Source organism: Molothrus ater, chromosome 11, assembly GCF_012460135.2.
Source record: "Molothrus ater isolate BHLD 08-10-18 breed brown headed cowbird chromosome 11, BPBGC_Mater_1.1, whole genome shotgun sequence".
NCBI lineage: Eukaryota > Metazoa > Chordata > Aves > Passeriformes > Icteridae > Molothrus > Molothrus ater.
Window position 1 is genome coordinate 19,334,022 of NC_050488.2, and position 15,588 is coordinate 19,349,609.

Sequence of the window (15,588 nt, forward strand, 5' to 3'; positions counted from 1 at the left end):
CACTTTTGGCTTGTGTTAATTATTCCTTTTTGTTTTCTGAGGGGCTCAGGATGCGCAGGCAGCAGCTCCCAGCGTGCCCCAGCACATCCCCTGCTTCTCTGGGCTCAGGCAGGAAAATAAGCCTGGACCAGCTCAGAAAAGTCAGGATTTGTGACCAGAATCACCTCATATCCCCAAGATCCAGCCTGTTTTGTTTCTTCCTGGCATAAAAACAAAGGTAGTGTTTGAAAACTACTAATGAAATTTGGGAAATCAGGGAACAGAGCCGGGTGCCCGTGGCAAAGGGATCTTGATGAGATCTTCAAAACACCTCGTTTGAAACCAGCACCTCCCAGATCCAGCCCTGCCCCTTTGTTGTGCTACAGGTGGTTTTGAAAACAATTTACAAAGAGGCTTTTTTGTCTTTTTCATGCTGTTAAAGCAAATTGGTATGTAATTAGATTTATATAGTGAATAATCTTATTTGCATATCCAATTAATTCTTCCTGTTTTAATTTGCTAGGGTTGGATTCACATTGGTAGTAAAAAAATAACACTTAAATTATCAAGCATTCAAATTTTCTTCTGCTGTTATTTGTTCTAGGTCTTCCATTAAAATTTGGTTCTGGGCATCATCTTCCTTTTAAAAGCTGTTAAATAACATGGAAAAAGGCCATAAAAAACCCAACCCACATGACTTGTGCTGTAAAAACATAAAAGGTCTCTTTAAGCTGGTCAGGGGGAATGCAGTGTGAATTTAGAGTTTTCAAGCATCTTTTAATTATGGAATAGTTTGGGTGAGAATGATGCCTCAGGTTTGGCTTTTCTATTTTTCACGTTCTGTGTTGCTTTAGTGTGAGAGTCTGGGATTCACATCGGGGCATGGTGAGCTCTGTGCACAGAGCAGGGACACAAAACAATTCCTGCTCCAGCTGGGCACCAAGGACAAATGACCCAAATCTCAGCCCAAGAGCACAAACCCCGTGGGCTGGAGAGAGAAAAACAAGGATGGGACTGCAGGGGCTAAAGCTGGAATGGGACAATGAACTGCAAGGTGCAAATGGAGCAGAACTGATCCCAGGGACAGAGCCCGTGCCCGGCCATGCATTTTGGGGCCATTTTGGTTCATCTTGGGTTCATTTTGGGGCCATTTTGGTTCATCTTGGGTTCATTTTGTGGCCATTTTGCTTCATCTTGGGTTGGTTTTGGGGCCATTTTGGGTCCATCTTGGCTCATTTTGAGGCCATTTTGGGTCCATCTTGGGTTCATTTTGTGGCCATTTTGGGTCCATCTTGGGTTCATTTTGTGGCCATTTTGGGTCCATCTTGGGTTCATTTTGTGGCCATTTTGGTTCATCTTGGGTTCATTTTGGGGCCATTTTGGTTCATCTTGGGTGCAGCCCTGGCTGGGCTCTGGTGCTGCCCAAGGTGGATCCATGGAGGAGATGCTTTGAATAAATCCCTGCTTTATTCTGGAGCTCTGCCCAGCCTCTGCTCTAGGGTAGCCTGCACAGGGCATCAGGAAGGGACCTTAAAGATGCTCCAGCCCCATGGCAGGGACACCTCCCACTGTCCCAGGTGCTCCCAGCCCCAATGTCCAGCCTGGCCTTGGACACTTCCAGGGATCCAGGGGCTGCCACAGCTGCTCTGGGAATTCCATCCCAGCCCCTCCCCAGTCTTCCAGCCAGGAATTCCTTCCCAATCTCCCATCCATCCCTGATTCTGAGAGTGGATTTTACAGGGGCTGAATGGTTCATTCAGGAGGCTTTAGCAAAAACGGTGTCAGGCAAAGGGAGATGGACTGAAAATGGATGGTCTCATGTAGGTCCATGGAGCTGCTTCAAAGTGAGCCGAGGACACTGCAGAGTGAGGGGTTAAGAACTGAAAATTAAAACAGCAGTGTCTTTAAGAGATTTAATAAACGAGGAAAATGCGTTGCATAATTGTGTTGCAATGATTTGAAATAGGTCCTAAGGAAAATTGCTTTGAATCCTAATTAGCAACTAATGGTTATTAGCTAAATCCAGTGCCAGGGTAGAAATAAATAGGTGAAATAAATAGGAAGCTATTGCTTCTACCTGCAACCACTGCAGCTGTTGTCCCAATTTTGGGCTATTTTTACCTAAGAGCTGAAGTGACTGCAGCAGATCCCGTGCAGGTCCCAGAGAACACCTGGGCTGTGTTGCTGCCAGCCAGGATGAAACACAAATGAGGTGACAATTGGCGGCAAAACAATTTCTGTGGATGGTTTTTATCTCCCGAGGAACAACGGAGTTCTTCTGTTGAGTCAGAAGAATAAACTGTGCTGTGTCCTGTGCCCCGAGGAGCTCTCTGTGGTTTGAGGTGGGAATAGGTGTTCAGATAATGCATTCCCAATCTTTTTCTCTCGGATTCATCCTCTGCCTGCTTTGTAAACTGCTCTGCACCGAGCTCCAAACTGCTTTTAGCTTCCCAGGGCAGGAAAAGACACTGCACGTCCCAGCGTGTCAGAAAACTCAGGGAAAATGACCTCCAGCTCTCAGGCACTTATTGCAAACCTATTTTAAATTGAATACACAAGCCCAGATAATACAGGCTGTTTGATAAGAAACATTAGAGAAATCCATAACATGAGGCTTTTTATTATGGGTTTATTACATCAATCTCTCCAGTGGGTAATGGAACTTGTAAATATACTCTTATGTAGGAGTCTCCTTGCGGGCTTTTTATTCATGCTGAAGTAAGCACAGCAAACTTATTTGCTGTCAGGGTACATTGAATTTAAGATTAGTATTTATTTTGGTTCTAAAGAGGTTCTGCTTTTGTGAATTGGAGGCTGGAGCAGCTGTAGGAGGGGAGGTGGGAGCTGCAGGAGGGCTTTGGGGGGAAAATGAGTTTTTCCAGGCAAACTGCTGGTCCCTGTATGGGATACAGGGAATGTGCCCATTAAGGGCTGTGGGTCGTGTGCTCAGAGCTCCTTCAGGAGGGAAAGCTCACTTTGTTTAAGCAGGAGCTTGCTGTGTGTTCATTGACTAAACCCAGCAAGATGAAAAACCATCCATGGGATTAGAGAAATATTTAAGGGATGTATTGCCAGCGTTGCAGCGCAGTGCAAACACGGGCACGGCGCTCTCTGCTCTGTAAACATTTGTTCTTTACTGGGAAAATGCTTTTAATTCTCTTCTAGAGGTAAACAAAGTAATGCTGCTGCAGCAGGGTTTTGCTTACTTGGGAGAAGCTGAGGGGACGTTTGTGCTGAGTAAAGAGTGGAGGGAAAGTTCACAGAGAAGTTCAAAAAGGAGTTCAAATCATAGCAAAAACCGAGAACAGCTCACAAGTTTTTAAGCAGATTTGTTGGAGGATGTAGTGGTTAATTGGTGGTTGTCGTAATACAGGGAAAACAGTCCTTAATTAGAGGATGTTAATTGGGCAGACAGACAGAAGCCTGCTGAGGTGACAGCAAAGTTGGCTTTAACTCAGGATTTTAACAGGTTTTTTAGGACTCCCCACCCCTGGCAGTGCCCAAGGCCAGGTTGGACACTGGGGCTGGAGCAGCCTGGGACAGGGGAAGGTGTCCCTGCCATGGCAGGGGTGGCACTGGCTGGGTTTAAGTTCCATTCTGGCTGGGTTTAAGGTCTATTCTGGGTGGGTTTAAGTTCCATTCTGGCTGGGTTTAAGGTCCATTCTGGCTGGGTTTAAGGTCCATTCTGGGTGGGTTTAAGGTCCATTCTGGGTGTGTTTAAGGTCCCTTCTGGCTGGGTTTAAGGTCCATTCTGGCTGGGTTTAAGGTCCCTTCTGGCTGGGTTTAAGGTCCATTCCCACCCAAAACCCACAGCAAAGCAGGAAGGATGTACCTTACACAGCTGCAGAATGAACCAGGTTCAAGTTACGTCTGCATTTCCAAAAATGACAAAAATGGTTTTTTTTTTTTGCTGTGTGAGACAGATTATGAGTGAAGAATGAAGGGTGTGTGTGTTCACTTAAGGTCTGAGGGTAACGAATGTGCTTGAGCCACGAAACCACATCTGTGTCAAACCCACCTGAAAGAAACCACCCTCACCTGGCTGGGCACTTCCCTCTGGGCCAGGGCAGCTCCTAAAATGCACCAGCAGAAAGATCAGCACTAATTTTGATGTCTCTTCTCCCGTGTGTTAATTACATATGATCACCTCCATCTCTTGCATTTTAAAAAGACAGTTTTTAAGAATGTTTGTTCGCATGTCTTTATGTTTGTTTTCATGACTTTATGTTTGTTTTCTTTATGTATATTTGTCTTCATGTATTTATGGTTATTTTCATGTCTTCATGTTTGTTTCCATGTCTTGATGTGTTTGTTTTCATGTCTTCATGTATGTTTATTTTCATATCTTTATGTTTTTCATGTCTTTATGTGTTTGTTTGTATGACTTTGTTTCATGTCTTTATGTTCATTTTCATGTCTTTCTGTATGTTTGTTTTGTCTTTGTTTCTTTTCATGATTTTATGTTTGTTTCCAAGTCTTTATGTATGCTTTCATGTCTTTATGTGTTTCTTTTCATGTCTTTGTTCATTTTCATGTCTTTATGTGTTTCTTTTCATGTCTTTGTTCATTTTCATGTCTTTATGTGTTTCTTTTCATGTCTTTATTTCCACGTCTTTCTGTATGTTTCTTTTCATGTCTTTGTTTATTTTCATGTCTTTATGTATGTTTCTTTTCATGTCTTTGTTTATTTCCATGTCTTTCTGTATGTTTCTTTTCATGTATGTCTTTCTTTATTTCCATGTCTTTATATTTTCCCTATCTTTCTGTATGTTTGTTTTCATGTCTTTACACTTGTTTTCATGTGTTTCTGTTTGTTTTTATGTCTTTCTGTATGATTGTGTTCATCTCTCTCTGTTTGTTTTCATCTCCTCTGTGTTTGTTTTCATGTCTTCATGTTTTCATATCTTTGTTTCCATCTTTCTGTATTATTGTTCTCATCTCTTTCTCTAAGTTTGTTTTCATGTCTTTCTGCATGTTTGTTTTCATGTCTTCATGTTTGTTTTCATGTCTTCATGTTTGTTTTCATGTCTTCATGTTTCTGTTTATGTCTTTGTGTTTATGTTTATGCCTTTATGTTTGTTTTCATGCCTTTACATTTATTTTAATGCCTTTATATTTGTTTCCATGTCTTAGAGCTGCTTTTGGCCACTTCCTCAGCGCTCTTCCCAACCTCCCTGCAGCCGCAGTGCTGAGGGTGCTGAAACTCTCAGAAGTGAAGCCTTGAGCAGCAAATGGCTCAGGAGGGGCTCTGTGGCTTTGAATTCTTGCTGCTCACAGAACAAGGCCCTGCCCAGGCAGCAGTGATGCAGAAAGAGTTATTCCCTGGTTAATTACTGTGCCTGCACTTTTCTCCTTATGGAGTGTGCTGCTGTGCTTACTGGAGAGGAGTTAAAGCCCAAGCTCTCTGTCCCAGATAAAAGCCTGCTTACAGAAATTCTTATTTGTCTTTGAGGCTTCTGGGAAGAAAAAAAAAAAACGTTTTTCATAGTGTGTTCTCAATCCAGTATAATCCTTAATTTTCAAAACACAGAAAGCTTTTTTTTTTGAAATTGTAATGAAAAAATTGCTGAAGCAGTGCACATTATTTCGATTACCCATTAAGCCTTCTCTGCTCTAGAATGAAATTACATGATTTTAGTTAATTTTCTTGCTTTTAACTTCTGACTTGTAATTTACCAAAAGAGAAAAACAAACCACTACAACTTTTCTGGCCTCCCATTACTCCCAAAACAAGTAATGCAAGTCAGCTCCTATTTTGGCATCTTTCTGATATTTTGGGCTTTTCATACTAAAACACAGACAAGAGCAACATTTAGTTTGACCATAGTTCTGATCTGTGACTTCCATAAGGCTTCAGCATTACATTGGTTTGGCATAAATGGACTTTGCATAGTGAGTGATTTATTTCACTTCATTTCGTGTTGATCCTAGCAGCACAGTAAACCATAATTTCTTGGTGAACAATGAAATAAAATTGGGTTTTAATAATAAAGTAATAGGCCTTGATCAGATGAAGGAAATCCATGTGATCCCCCTCAATCTAGCTCTTGCCTCCTCATCAATATTGAATTTGCATTTTGCATAATGTTGCATCTCAGTGCTCTCTAGGTGAGGAACCAAAGTCTTCATAAGTAAAGAAAAATTAAATTTTACCCTTGGGAAAGGCTCTGTTGGGAAACTGAGGCTCTTGGATGTCACAGAATCATGGAATTGTTGAGATTGGAAAAGCCCTCTGAGAGCATTGAGTCCCCAGCAGTGCCAAACTCACCCCCTGCCCGGTCCCCAAATGTCACATTCACCCTCCTGAGCACTCCAGGGACGGTGCCTCCCCTGCAGAGCCTGTTCCAATGCCTGACCACCCTTTCAGTGAAGATGTTTTCCCAAATATCCCATCCAAACCTGCCTTAAACTGAAGGCCATTTCCTTGTATTGCATTCAGGACTCTGTTTCCAGAGGCAGCTTTCTCCTGCTATTGAAACACCACAAAAAGGAGCTTCCCTTCCCAAAGCTGAGCTGGGCAGGGCAGTTCGGAATGGACCAAACTATTCCCTGGAGGTGAGTTCTGTCTCTGGGGCATCCCCATGGTGCTGCTCTTTAGAGGTGAGCCAGGGGTGTGTGAGAGCTTCACCTGCTCGTGCGACACCAGGGGGAAGAAAGGCTCTGCTGACAAATGCCATCCCTCTGAGCAGGCTTGGAGAGTGCTAAATTGCAGTGTCAGAAGTCAGAAGTCAGGGTTTTGACAGCTATTACTGATACCTTTTCACTGCTGTGTCGCTTGAAAGTTCATAACATTTAAAGAAATTAAAGGAATGCATGTTATCTGTGGGCAGACTGTTCAACCTGCACTCCTGGCTGCTCCTTTGATGCTTTGCTGATTGAACTCTGAGAACTTGATTTAAACCTGCCTCAGTTTGGCATTTTGATGTTAATTTTAAGGCTGGGTTCGTGTGTTTGTGTGTCTGTGTTTGCATGGAGGCGCTGGTCGCTCTGCAGGGATAACCCAGCAGAAAAATGGGGATAAATGGTGATTTTAGGGCTGGGGAGTGCCCATGGTGGGGTGGCCAGTGCTGGTGTGTGCCAGCTTCCAGAGGCACAGCAGGAACCCTCTGTTCTCTAATTTCCCACTGGGCACTGGGATTGGCTTTTGTTCCTGCTCTGCTGAGGGTTGCAGGAACGTTTTCAAAAACAACAATGAAAAAAATTGAAGGGCAACTCCTCAAATGTGCCCTGAATTGGAGCAATCCCAGCCACTCCAACAAAGTTACAGGAGTGAGAGCAGCTGAGCTGCCAGCCCAGTGCCCAACAGCAGCCTTGAAATGCCTGAAATCCATTTATGGAACAGAACCACCTGGAGATTACAGCCTTGGATGCTGTTTACAGGATTGTTAAACATTTTCTTGCTTTAGCAGCAGTGAGAAGTGAGGGAGGTTTTGCTGTCCAGGGTCAGGAGCCTGCCCAGCTTTGGGGTGTGCAGTGCCTGCCTAGGAAGGGCTTGGATTCTCAATTCCTCCTCCATCTAGGAAACCCAGGAAATACCACACCTGAGGCCCTGGTAATTCCATCTGCTTATTCACAAATATTTGAGAAGTGAATCCGTGGCCTGAACTGCTCTGTAAATGGCTGGATGAAAAGCTGGCAGGGATCAGCTCTCCTCTGACAGAGGCTGATGTACTTAAAGCTGGAGGGAGAAAAGAGGCTTCACCTTGAAGCCAAGCACAGAGAGCTCCTTTCACCTTGAAGCTTTCTGCAGGGTTTGGCTCCTCAATCAAGGCAGAGCCCGGACACATTGCCACAGTTGTCATTGTTTTCGCAGCAATAGATGAGACAGAGATTATAGGTTATTGCCCCGGGGACTTGTCTTTTCTAAGGCTTGGGGATTTTATGGGAAAGAGGTTTTTTCCCTGTGTAACTCTGCCTGTCTGCTGCTGGCTGGGGAGGATGGCGTTTGTTAACTTTTACACACCGTCCTGATTACAGCAGAGATTCAAACCAATCCCAGCCCAGGGAGGTATTGTGGAAAGGAAATATGTGGCTTTAAAATATGTACATGTAACCAACTACTTCTCCTTTTTTAATCTATCCACTTTACAGTCCCTGTCATACTCAAGACAGCTGAAAGTTTTACAATAATGATGTGTGTTCTTGGCAGACTGCAATTATATCAGCACCTTACATTTTACTAACAAATCAATAGATAATTAGCACAGGCCTTGGAAACATTTCTATTCCCGAGTAGCTCTATCCAAGAGTGTCCAGCCCTGGTGGTAGCACCATTGGCACTGCATTCACCTGATTTCTGCTATTGTTTTATACTTATTCAGAGCTCTGTCGTGGGCTGATATCGTCCTCAACAGGGCACTGTGAGTTCCTCTGTTTATTTTCCTGCTCTGGGCTGTGGTGACTCAGGGAAGAGGCTGTGTGCTGAAGAAATTTGTGATTTTCTGCAGTACTGAGCAATGTGCTTTTGTGGGACACTGGAGGGGATATGTGTGGTTATAATCAGGTTGTTTACTTGCTAAGAGAACTGAAATTGCATCCTGGTAAATGAGGGTTTTGTTGGAGGATAGGTCACCCTTGTCCTGTGGTGAGAATGGCCTCTCCCAGCAGTCTGGAGCCAGGAGAGGAGGCACAGGGAATATCCACATTTGTGTGTAGGATATCCACATGTGAATATCCACATACAAATATCCACATTTGTGTGTAGGATATCCATATACAAATATCCACATACAAATATCCACATTTGTGAGTAGGATATCCACATGTGAATATCCACATTTGTGTGTGGGATATCCACATACAAATATCCACATTTGTGAGTAGGATATCCACATTTGAATATCCACATTTGTGTGTAGGATATCCATATACAAATATCCACATTTGTGTGTATGATATCCACATGTGAATATCCACATACAAATATCCACATTTGTGTGTAGGATATCCATATACAAATATCTACATACAAATATCCACATTTGTGAGTAGGATATCCACATGTGAATATCCACATTTGTGTGTAGGATATCCACATGTGAATATCCACATTTGTGTGTAGGATATCCACATGTGAATTTCCTCATACAAATATCCACATTTGTGTGTAGGATATCCACATGTGAATATCCACATTTGTGTGTAGGATATCCACATGTGAATATCCACATTTGTGTGTAGGATATCCACATGTGAATTTCCTCATACAAATATCCACATTTGTGTGTATGATATCCACATGTGAATATCCACATTTGTGTGTAGGATATCCACATGTGAATATCCACATGTAAATATCCACATTTGTGTGTAGGATATCCATATACAAATATCCACATACAAATATCCACATTTGTGAGTAGGATATCCACATGTGAATATCCACATTTGTGTGTAGGATATCCACATGTGAATTTCCTCATACAAATATCCACATTTGTGTGTAGGATATCCACATGTGAATATCCACATTTGTGTGTATGGTATCCACATTTGTGTGTAGGATATCCACATTTGTGTCTGTGATATCCCCATGTGAATATCCACATTTGTGTGTAGGATATCCACGTTTGTGTGTAGGATATCCACATTTGTGTCTATCCCCATGTGAATATCCACATTTGTGAGTATGACCAGAGCTCAGGGCACACTCTGAGTTTAACCCTGCCTCTCACCCAGGCTGCTCCAGGTCCCCAGGTCGCTCCTCAATGGAGCTGTCAGTGCTGAATCCCCCTCCAGTGCTGGAGCTCTTCCAGGCCTGCCTTTACCAGAGGGAACATTTATTCCCTCCTGGGCTCCTGTGGTCTCTGGGGAATACCTGACCCTGCTTTGGAGCTTGGGTGTCAGACCCTGGTGTGGCAGGGCTGTGCCCTGGGCTGGGGACAGCAGAGGGGACAGCAGAAGGCTCAGAGCACCTGTTGGACACCTGCAGGTGCCACAAAAGAAGCCCAGTCTTGTATCAAGGGGCTGTCCCCAAAGATGCAGAGCTACAAGTGGAAAACACCACTTCATACACTTTTAAAATATCTGGGTTTTAGCCTTTTTTTTTTTTTTTCTTTGAACAGGAAGCACTTTTAGTGGGTCTTGTTCATTGAGCAGTCTCCAGAATCAGTCACAGCAGGACTGTGTGGTGTGAAATATTCTCAGTTTGAATTTCAAAGCCAAGTGCAGTTGCTGTTAACAGGAATGATAGGCAGGAAGGAAGGAGAGAGCCATGCAGTGGAGCCCTTTGCTGCTCAGGAGGATGGAGTGCAGCTGCTCACCTTGAAGAGCAGGCTGCTGTGGCAATCAGCCGTGCCCTTGAGCTGTCCCAGCCATTCCAGTCCCCACTTTTCTGGAGAGCTGCTCTTCCCAAGGTGCAGTTTTGTCTCAAAGAAATACCAGCTTGTAGCAGTGTGTGAAAACAGCCCAGCACACAGAGCAGGGAGCAATTCCCTCAGCAGCAAACAAGGAAAGCATTTCTCTCATTTACCCTGGATATACTCCAAGAATTCTCTGTTCAGTTTAGTTATTATCTTTCCCCACGGTGTGGAATATTCAATTAAACTTCCTCTCAAATTGGCCATAACTTTCAATGGAAATTAAAGCAGTTCTATTTAGGTACCAGTATCTGTCACCAGGCTTAATGTTCAGAGAGAATAGCAATGGTTCCACCTGTTTGGTGGGAATTAACCTCGGCTGACATTCCTCACGTTTCAATTCCTCAAAAGCAGGGGAAGCTGACAGCATTCAGCATCCAACTGCATGTGCTGGCTCTCAGCTTTGGGGTACTGCAGGGACACAGCAAATACACTCTTCATTTGGAATCTATTCCAATTAATCTGGCTTTTTTTTTTTTTAATAGGTTTTGTAATTCACCATGGGGAAAAATATATATTGAGCAGAATGTTCTTTGTAATGATCTCTCACTTTCCATCCAACACCATATGGACACACACCTCCTTCTGTGCTTAAAATGCTTCTTTTATTGTCAAATCCACTGAAATTTCCTAGATCCTGCCTCTGAGTGAAAGAAACACACTTCTGTCAGAGGAGGCAGACCCAGAGCAGGAGTACATTTGTTTTATCTGACAAGGAGGGGGAAAAATGCTTTTTTGGAAGCCAATCTCGTTTGCAGGTTGTCTTAAGCTGAGGGCGGCTCGTGTTCGTTCTGGGTTAACTCATTTAAGAAATGTAACTCAGAAAAATAAAATCTGCCCCTGGGAGTGTCTCACCAGTTAGTTTGGCTGGGAAAGTTATTTATTTTATTGTCCTGGGGCGGTGGGAAATGTGTGAGGAATGGCAGCAGCTGTTGAATGGTGTAAAAGGGAAGTGGACCGAAATACCTGAGCACTTTCAGGTGTGTGTGCACAGACATGCACTGCTTCCTGTTCTTTTTTGATGAAATGCCCAAAAAAGAGTCTATTGGACACAATCTGATGAGAAGGGTGAGGGGAAAAGCCTCTAAGCACAGCCAAGAGCCTCCTGCTGGCCTCGGTGGTTTCTGTGGATTGAGCTGCTCACAGTGCTCACCAGTGATAAGCCAAAAATGTGTTATCAGTGGTGGAGTGCAAGTCCCTGGACATTGCTGCGACAGAAAGAAAGTTACCACTTTGAACTTATTTAAAAAAGTGTAGGATTTGCATTTCAGAGTTATCCAAACAGCAAAACTTTGCTCCCACAAAAGCAGACACTTCAGTGGAGCAAAAGCCTTTGGCTGTGCTGACAATGAACATCTGAGCAACACAACTTGGTCAAAAATTGGCTTTTTCTGGTGCAGGCACTTGTAGTTTCCTGTCTGCAAGAATCTAGATGGCAGCTTGTTTTATTTATTAGTGACTCTTTAGTGCTCTGTGAAGCAAATCCTCCTCCTGTGGCAGGTTCTGTGGCTCAGCCCTTATCACCCAGTGGTGGGATCTGGGCTGCAGTGATTTCAATCACACATTAAGGCCGCAGCAAAGCAGCTCCACAGGCTGAAGATTAAATAGTTTGGACTTGCTTATCTTGGTTATACACAGGCAGCAATAAGAGGAAGAAGAAAGGCACTCAAAACAATTTTATCTGGGCAGTGTTGTGAGGTTTTTCCTGCTCCCCTGCTCCCCTGGCAGGCTGCAGCTGCTCTCAGAGCTTCTCCCTCTGCTTGAAAATCACACCAGGGTTTTTCCTCTTGCTGCCCAACAGGGAGGGCAGGCATTTTCTTTTTGCCATATAAAAGCTGAATGTTGAACGGTGTCAGCAGCAGGTGGAATATTTGGAAATGTTTTAATTTGATCTTTCATGAGCTTCCACCTGAGCTTGGGTGAATTGAGTTACTCAGTGGACAAATCAGCCTTTTCACCTATTTGGCACTATTTCTACCTTCAGTTCTCTGTCTTGAGTCTGTGTTTTTTAAGCTGTTAATTGCTCAGTAATTAATGGCACAGACAGGATGGGGTGGCTCTTTCATGTTCATTAACCCTTGAAGAGCAGGATGCTGCAGGTTCACCCTGCTCCTGCAGCCAGGTGATGTCCTGGAGGTGTGGGGACACTTTTGGACCCTCAGGCTTGCTCCTGTTTCCCACCTCAAGTAGCTGAACTGCTCACTTTTAATGCAGGCTGTGTTTTCCTGGGATGGCAGGAGGACCAAAGTCAGACCTTAGGTGTGATGTGATATAAATTGACACTCTCTAATTGAAATAACAGCAGGTGACAGCCCAGAGAGGGGTGTGAGGCAGGTGACAGAGGCAATCACACACACCCCTGAGTCAGCAGGCCCTGACTGGATTACCTGGGGTGCTCCTGCCACCATCAGACTCTGTGCTCCTGGGATTTCAGGCATCTCTTACACAGGGCCTGGGCACTTGTGCATTTTTCAGTGAGAGAAATGGATACACTCAAATATATTTTAAATCTCTTGCTTTCAAAGCCACTCCTACAGTTCTCAGAGCTATAATCCTTATTGGCCAGGCTATAATATTCTTTCTTAGGGTGAATGAGGCTGCTCAGGGAGTGCAGGGTCTCAGGAACAAGCTTGGATGCCATAATCCAGTCCCCTATGCTTTATGGCTGTTATTATCTTTTCCCACCAGCAGCATGAGTTGCACACAGGTGTAATTTAAAGCTAGAGATGATGTGAAATGTGTTTTGAATAATAGATGAGTTTCAGCCAGGTATCGTTAGCATATAATTAAAAATAAAGATAAATACCAGGCCTGTGACTGTGCTTGTGGTGGGGCCTGAGGGAGGGGACAGAGGGGATTCCTTTCTCATCTTCCTGGCAGAGTCTCTGTGAAACTGCTTGAAACTCCACTTCTGTGGAGATGGATTTGCTCTCCCTGAGTGAAGGGCTGTTGTTCTGTCCTTGGTGAATCCAGCTGATTTCCCAGGGTCAGGCAATATCAGGGTTATTCTCATTCATTCTCACCTTCCTTCCATCTGGAAGATCCATAATCTCCTGTTGACTCTTTTTTTTCCCCTATATTTTTGTACATCCCATCATCTCTAAATTTTATTTATTCATTTTCCCCTGACCCTCCTATACCCACAAATTTCCTGTATCTACACCTGGGTGGGCTTCCAGCAGCCTGACTGAGGTGAATTCTGTGTTCACATCCCTGCAAGTCCCTGCACACTGAAAGAACAGAGTCTGCAGGGCAGCAAACGATTGGAAAATAATTTAAAAATGTTAAATCAAGGTTCCTTCCAGTCACTTTGGGACTGTGAGCACTTCCAGCATGTCCTCACTTGCTCTGAACTTGGAGGAGCAGCCAGGCATTGACACTGATGAGAGGAAAAGTGGTGAAATCAGGATAGCTGATCTTTTCAGGCAGGAAAAGTTGGTTTCTTTTGTGTTCTGAACAGCCACTGTGGAGATAAAACTGAGACAAACAGGATGGAGAGCAGCGAGTTTAGTCAGAGCTTTCTGTGGGTGTTTGGAGCAGTGTCAGTGAATTTCCTGAAATTCTGCAGAGCACTGGGCAGGCAAGAGCTGCACCTCAGGGATGGGCCTGTGAGCAGCTCCCAGCTCTGAGAGAGGATAAATTGATAAGGTGAAGTGGTTGAGCAGAGAGGAAGGGAGAAAGGGAGGACTTAACAGCTCAAAAAATCAGGGTGTATTTTTAAAACAAAGGAGGAAAGTCCGCTGAAGGCAGGCTCCCGTCAGTAATCACCAACCTCAGAGTGCTGGACTGCTGGGAAATGACTCCTGAGCTCCTTGAAGGTGGTGTCAGCTTGTTTTGCCAAAATATTTTCCCTCTCCTACCTGTATCTAGTGTGAGTCTTTAATGCTCTGAAGGGCAGGGGTGTGGAATGTCCTTGTCAGGCTGGGAGCCCATTCCTGGGAGGTGTGGGGCAATGCCAGGGGCACTGGGATTTGAATCGAGCTCTGCTATGACAGCAGTGCCTGTTCCCATTGTTTGAACTTTGGGTGAGGTTCCATTCTGTGCTCTGTTCAGTGTAGGACATTTTCATTACTCCACGTGAGCTTCAATGGCTTTTGGGAAAAAAAAAAAAAATAAATCTGCTGTTATCAACTGAAGTGACCCCAGATCTTTTCCAAGGTGAATGGCACACGGCCTCTTGCTGCTGAGACTCTGTTTTACATTTCAAGCCTGGAACGTGGGGATTCCTTGTGTGACGTGTCCCCTGTCCCTGTTCTGCAGATGACAACACCCTGCACGGGCCAGTGTTCCTCCAGGAGCCCGACAGTGTCATCTTCCCCCTGGACTCCGAGGAGAGGAAAGTGAAGCTGAGCTGTGAAGTGAAAGGAAATCCCAGACCAACCATTGGGTTTGTTCAGTGTTTGACTGTTCTCAGAGCCTTTTTGCTGTCAGTGATGTCCCTGGAGGCCACCACAGTGCTGATCCCAGAAGAGTCCCCAGGGGCAGCTCTGATCTCTGCTCTGTGGCCAGGGACGGGGCCCAGACAGGGGCTGGAGCTGGGCCAGGGGGGTTTGGGGTTGGGTTTTAGGGAAAGGTTCTTCCCCCAGAGGGTGCTGGCACTGCCCAGGGAATGGGCACAGCCCCAAGGCTGCCAGAGCTCCAGGAGGGTTTGGAAAACCCTCCCAGGGTGGGACTTGGGGTGTCCTGGCCAGGATGGTCCTTGTGGGTCCCTTCCAGCTCAGGATGTTCTGTGATCCTGGGGCATTAGGAACAGAGGGAATGGACACCAGGAAATCTCCAGGTATTGCAACTCAATGGCAAACCTTGGAGTTCTAAAATGCTACAAAAGGATTATAAACAGTCCTGGCTCTCAGATTACCCATCCTTTCCCATAAACATGGACAAAGCTCCTCATTCTTTTCAGCTTTAGCAGCTGCTTTGGGATCCTTGGAGGAAGGTGCTGTCCTCCTGCAGTGCTGCTGCTGTAAGTCATTGGTGCTGCCCTTCTCTCCCCTCTGGTGCCTCTCACTCTGCTCACCAGTAAACGCCACCCTGAAACCAGTGAGAGGCACCAGGCCTCTGCCTCTGTGCTGTCTCCTGACACAGCCAGCTGTTTAATGCCATGAACCCATGGATCCATGCTGCAAACACGGCTCCAGAGCTGCCCTGGGCACTCAGGAGCTGCAGGGGCTGGAATTCCTCAGTGCCCCACTTTGTGCCAACATCTGCCAGGAGGGAATTTTCTTAAATTTATAAACAAACAAACAGCAAG

General features: G+C 44.8%; 1 protein-coding gene across 1 annotated transcript in view; it reads left to right on the forward strand.

Annotated features, from left to right (window-relative positions):
• Window positions 1-15,588, forward strand: part of LOC118691564 (contactin-4) — a 274,696-nt gene that overhangs the window by 154,510 nt on the left and 104,598 nt on the right. Inside the window, 1 exon segment of the mRNA XM_036390793.2 lies at window positions 14,598-14,724. Coding sequence (XP_036246686.1) covers window positions 14,598-14,724 — 127 coding nt within the window.